Genomic DNA, 5,902 nt, shown 5'->3' with positions numbered 1-5,902 from the left:
GGTCTGAACCCTGCTGCCTCAGTGGCTGTGCAACGCCACCACCGAAGGCATGCGCAGGGTGCGGACCCCAGCCTGTAGCAGCAGCCACCTCTGCCCCACACACAGATCAGGGGGCACGTGCCCCCTGTGCCTGCTCTGGGGGTGCATTTAGTGGCGGGAGCCCTCCCACACCCCTGGATGGGCCACCCGGGCTTGGAGCATCCCACAACCTGCCCCGGGGCTCCATTCACCCCAGCCCCCGCCCCCCGTCTCTGCCCAACTCCCTCCCTCACCACGGGGGCCTCAATCTGCCACCCCACCTCTTCCCCACAATAGACTTACCTGCTGGGGGGACATGCACGTGCATGCTCAGCCCCCCAAAATCATATTTTCTTTGTCCACCTATGAATGGAATGCTGAGGCCTTGAATAGTGGAGAGCTTGCAGTACTGACACTATGCAGCTGTGGGTGGACTTTGTACACACATCTTAATGTGATCTGCAGGCACTCTTAGTCTGCCTGGCAACAGATGGAGTGCATAGGGAACCCCTGATTGGCTGACCCAAACTGCTCATGGTCAGCCTGTGTTCCTATGCAGCACAATGTGTGGATTGTGAAGGGGTCACTTGCTAGAGAAGCAGAATTCAGCAAGTGACACACTGTCTCATAGGGTGAGTGGGTGGGATAGGAATCCTGGAGGACTATGTTCTCTTCTGAAAGAAGCTATGGCATGTACAGATGTTCACTCTCCCAGGAGTGACTGACTCTGAATGTTCCCAGGTTATTTTACTCCCAGAGTGGCCATTTTTCCTCTGGGAGTAAAAGCCTGAATATCTGTATACTCATGGTTTCTTCTGGGAGAGGAGCAACTAGCCCAAGAGAAAATGAATGTCTGTATGAGGCCAGAGAAACCACTTCTCATAATCCTTGCCGTTGTTGTCACTTCATACTGCTGCGTACTGAGATGTAAGAACACAAAGGATATTTGTATGTCAGAAGAGACCACATTTAAATTGCGATCATTAAGGGCTATTTGCTATAACCAAGTTAGATCAAAGATGATAAGGACAAACTAGAACAATGATAACAACAACAAAAAGATTAGCTTTTCTTTTTGGCTAAGACCTTGTGTGGTAGGTTACACCTAATAACAAAGTTTCACCATGTCTTAAATAAGTGTTCATTGAATTGAACTGAAAATAAGTGTTCTCAGGAGAAATGGAATTTATTGGAAAATGTGTTCTAGCTTTAAATATTGCTTGGAGATAAACCTTTCTGGGTATAACCTTCCTTTGAAAGATACAAAAGTGAAGTTTGTGTTCTCTCAGCACTCAACAGCTTACCTCATGTCAATAACCTGACTCACTACCACGCTGGGCTGGGATGCTTTTCCTTCTGCTACATCATACAGGAAGAGTTTGAAATCACAGACCACAGCCAGAGCCCTCTGCCAACCTTTCTTAACTCCAGCTGGCTTAGGAACCTATAGTAAAACAAACAGCTGATCAACTTTCAACAAATTTGTGTATTCAAAAGAAAAAAGATATCAAAGAATACAATGCAAATATTATTTTTGTTAATAAATCAATGCACTGTTTGTTCTCCTGTTCAGAAATATGACAGGCAGCATAAACAACATTACATGCATTCAGTAAAAGACATGAGAACCAGGGGCGCTTGTATTTGTGACAGAAACTGGTTGTTTTTGCAGTTTAATTGTGTAACACTGTACACGTGTGGGGGGTTTTATGATTTAAATGAATTTGCTATGTTGCAAACTAAACCACATCCACGTGGTGGGCTCAGGGAAGAGTTGGATCCGGCAGGTGCTGCCTGCAAACTGGGGCAGCACCCATGCAGCTAGCATCCTGCCTGGGCGGCCCCAGGGGGTGCTGCCACTGCGGAGGGAAGGACTGGGCCCCCCTGCAGCTCAGGGGCTGAATGGCTCAGCAGCAGCTTGTGCGGGCAGGCTCTGCTGAGAAAAAAAAAGCACCAAGGGGCCTGATCTTTTCCCCCCTGCCCATGGAGACCACCTGCCTCTCCTACAGGCCAGTGGGTGAGCTGCCGGTGGGCCTGAGCTGTGGGGGGCCCAGACCTTCCCTCTATGGTGGTGGTGCCCCCCCAGGTGGCACCAGCCTGCTAGCAGCCCACCTAGGCGGCCTTGTGGGGTGCTGCTACCACAGAGGGAAGGACCGGGCCCCACCCACAGCTCTGGGGCTACTGAGCCTGCTGGCAGCTCACCCCTTGGCCATGGGAGACACGGGCAGGCTCTGCAAAAAAAAAAAAAAAAAAAGGACTGGGCCTTTCACTGTAACAGTGATGGAAGCCCCATAATTGAAATCATTGTAATTAAAAATCCACTGTTTCAATTTAGGGGATAAAACCCCCGTCATGTGTACAAGTGGCCCAGGTGTGGAGCCCAGGTGTCAGATTTAAACTCCACATTGTATTTTAAAAAAACCTGTCCCTACCTCATTCTTCCTTATCCAGAAACTCATGAAAAACAAACAAAGGGCATTTATACACATACTTTTTTCCAGCGACATGCCAGAGATCTGCTACTTTGAAGCAGTCTCGATTAATTGAGTCTGCTGCTCCGCATGTGAGCTGAGGTGAACGGTACTGCGCCATGTGTAGTTGTATAAGTGGTAAAATGTGCATCAGTGTGCAGAAAATGGTGGCGGTGTGCTTTTGAACTAAAGCACCTCCAAGGTGTTTTAGTACAAAAGCCTGCTGCCACCATTTTCTCAGTGCATTTTTCAAAGCACCCGGCACTGCGATGCATGCACATGTAAAAATGCCGAAAGATACTGATAGGAAGAGAAATAAAATCTTACAACGCTAAGTCACTGGCTTTGGTAGAAAATGAGGTAACACCTGATAGCTGTTTGGTGTTCTTAATCCAGTGCCCATATAATTAGGAAACTATCACTATAACTAAGACAGAAAGAACTACCATCATAATGCAAAAGTCCAGAGACTGACCTGAAGACTGAAACAGTCTCTCAGGTTAGAGGTAGTCTCTCCCAGGTAGGTTCAGAGAGCACATTGACACAACAGAATGAAATAAGTTTGTTGCTGACAGTGCTATATCTGCTCTGTGAATAACTAGAGATCTTCAACCTCCAAGGCTGCCACTTCAAAATAAAAACATATATATAATATGTACATGTGCATGCACGTGTGTGTATATATATATCCACTAACACACACACTCGCATATACACACATGCAGACTTATTCAGAAATAGACTTTTAAAGCTTAGAATCAGAGCAGTTAACCCCAAGCAGCTCAATACAATCTCTTGATACTTACTCGGACATGACCTTCATATGCAGTCCCTATACCTTTCTGTGGGTCTATTCCCAGAGGACCCTTGGTCTGTTCAGGTGGAATTGGGCACACTGCTGGGGCCTTGTCTGCACAGGTCACATGGCATGAAAATCCACAAACTTATCAGGAAAGGGGAAGGAAAAAGGAGTCAATAACTCACATAAAATCTGTCTTCTTATGCAATATGAAAGCTAGGACAATAACGTGTGTAAAGGAAGTAACTCTTTTGAAGCACATTCAATTGGCTAATAATTCAATTATTTCAGTAAAGCTTTCTATAGTGAGAGGAAGAAAAGTAAAATTCTTCATCAGTAGCTCTAAATTTTTGGACTGGAAAACTATATTGGCTACAAGTAAATCTAGATTAATTCAATCTTGAAGTAATTTAAAATGGCTACTGAATGGCAATTTTCCTTTTATTTTTCTCACATGCCAAATTCATTTTATCATCAGTACATTTGACTTCTGTATATGTCCTTGGTTCCATTAAACTAAATTAAAGTAAATTCTTCCACCATCAATTATTATGTTCTAAATATTTCCCAGCAGACCAATTTCAGCTAATTATACAGTCCACTGCAAAAAATTCTCCTTGTAACCCACCCAAAATGCTTAGCTACCACCGTTACAAGACAACAATAAGATTACAAAACATAATTTAAAGGTAAGCATTACAGAATGGATTATTTCAGCATAATAGTAACATTGCTTGCATAGTTTTCAGTAACACCATCTGTAAGACCATAGGCACTTAAACTCATGTTTATTTTGGTCAGACTTACCTTCACAGGTGCAGCCCTGTCTTATCAAACCAACCATCAGAGATGTGCACTGATTGCATTTTGTAGGTGTATTAAAAGATTTCACTACAAACTGATGGGCCTTAGGCTGGGAAATAAACAGATACAGATGTTAGCTGCTAGCAACATACTACCATCACTTCTTGTGCAGGCAGACCTAATGAAAAAATGTATGTGGGGTTTAAATCTTGTGGTAGCAAAAATTAGGATTTTGCACATAATTCCTGAGCTGAAAATTTACCTTGCTTTAGTTATCCATTCCTTAAAAAGCTCAAATAGTATGGATTGCTATCAACTAATTTCTGTTGGTACTGTCCTCTGGAAAAAAATATTTAGACTTGCACCTTGTCCCAGTACATACATTGGCTGCCATTTCTGAAAGGAAGATGGGCACGGTCGTCTATAAATGTCTCCCTGTTGTAGAAGCACATTTTAGAGGTTGCATTTTTTGAACTGCTAGCCAGTCAGGAGTTTTATTATAAAGGTAGAAAGTCTGCCAGAAGAGAAAAGTCATACTGGAATGCATCACTATAGTTTAAAATTCTGACTTGTTTGCTACAGTGGATAACAGAGTTCAGTTTCATGATGTGAGGGGTGGGTGATTCTGTGATGTTAGTGGTAAAAAAATGTTTAAGGTAAGAGAGTGCATGAGGCTGATTTTCAAAGGACTCCCCTCTCCTTGGCTCCTGGGAGCCTGCACAGTATTAATTGAATGCATTCTTTCTCCACAAGCTTGCCATGCAGTCACAAAGACAGCAAAGTCCAATGGCTGCCCATGAATGCATGATGAACATTAGGGGTGTGCAAAGTGGGCAGTATTCAATTCGGATTCGGCCTGATTTGGGGGACAGTGATTCAATTTGCTGATTCAGATCACTGTCCAGATTTGATTTGGCTGAATCTGAAGATTCAATTCTGATTTAGAGAATCAGTGATTTGGCCATAGATATAGCTTTATGTTTTTTCTACATACCTCAAGGTACCAGGTGCAGCTCGTAAACGCTGAGATGGTGGGGCGGATGGAGCGTCCCACAGGAGTGCCCACGTGCTTAGCAGTGGACCTGGAAGTGGACCAGAAGAAGTTCCAGTCCACTTCTGGGTCCGCTGCTGAGCGTGCAGGGGAACCCCCCCGTGTCCCCCCAAAACAGTGATCAGCTGCGGGGGGACCCCGGGTGCCCCCCCAGACCCAGGAGGCACCAGTCGCTGAGCGGCGGCAGGAGGGGTCCCCCACACACACTGCAGTGGACCCAGAAGTGGATTGGAAGTACTTCTGGTCCTCTTCTGGGTCCACCGCCGAGCACGTGGGGGACCCGCCTGCGCTCCTGCAGGACGCTCCATCCACCCCACCATCTCAACATTCATGAGTCGTGTCTGGTACCTTGAGGTTGTCACAACCCAGTGATTTTTGTGCCTTGGCACTATGGAATTTCCTGGCCACATGAGAGCTCCTTTGCACGGCAGAGTGTTCTGCTGCAATTGAGAGCCCGCGTGCAGGGAAGAGTTCCTGCCAATTTACAGTTTCCTTTGCAAGATGCATTTCTTCTTTGCAGCACAGAAATGCACGGTGCAAAGAGTTCCCGCTATTCGGATGTAAATTTGTGCCCCGCTATTGGCCAGTGCTAAATTATTCACACGTGGCGGCTAGTAATTGGCTCGCTGGCCGTTTAAAATTCCGCGCGACTTCCACCCAAGTCGAAGAGCTTTGAGCACGCTGCAGAGTGCCTCTGAAGTTATCTGACTTGCGGCTGCCGATCGATAGACTGATCACCTATCGATCTTTCTTCCCGTC

The 5,902-nt window shown here is 45.5% G+C and overlaps 1 protein-coding gene across 11 annotated transcripts in view; it reads right to left on the bottom strand.

Annotated features, from left to right (window-relative positions):
* CDC42BPA (CDC42 binding protein kinase alpha) overlaps nt 1–5,902 on the bottom strand; it is a 349,682-nt gene that overhangs the window by 35,071 nt on the left and 308,709 nt on the right. For all 11 annotated transcript variants that reach the window (XM_025216127.1, XM_025216130.1, XM_025216132.1 and 8 more), the window contains 3 exons: nt 4,096–4,201; nt 3,296–3,432; nt 1,323–1,462 (listed from right to left, as the gene is read on the bottom strand). In XM_025216127.1, coding sequence (XP_025071912.1) covers nt 1,323–1,462; nt 3,296–3,432; nt 4,096–4,201 — 383 coding nt within the window. The remainder of the gene's footprint in view (nt 1–1,322; nt 1,463–3,295; nt 3,433–4,095; nt 4,202–5,902) is intronic.

This window comes from Alligator sinensis, unplaced genomic scaffold (genome assembly GCF_000455745.1).
Source record: "Alligator sinensis unplaced genomic scaffold, ASM45574v1 scaffold138_1, whole genome shotgun sequence".
In the NCBI taxonomy this organism is placed as follows: domain Eukaryota; kingdom Metazoa; phylum Chordata; order Crocodylia; family Alligatoridae; genus Alligator; species Alligator sinensis.
Note: the sequence above shows the minus strand (reverse complement) of the source record. Positions and strands in the feature narration are given on the sequence as shown.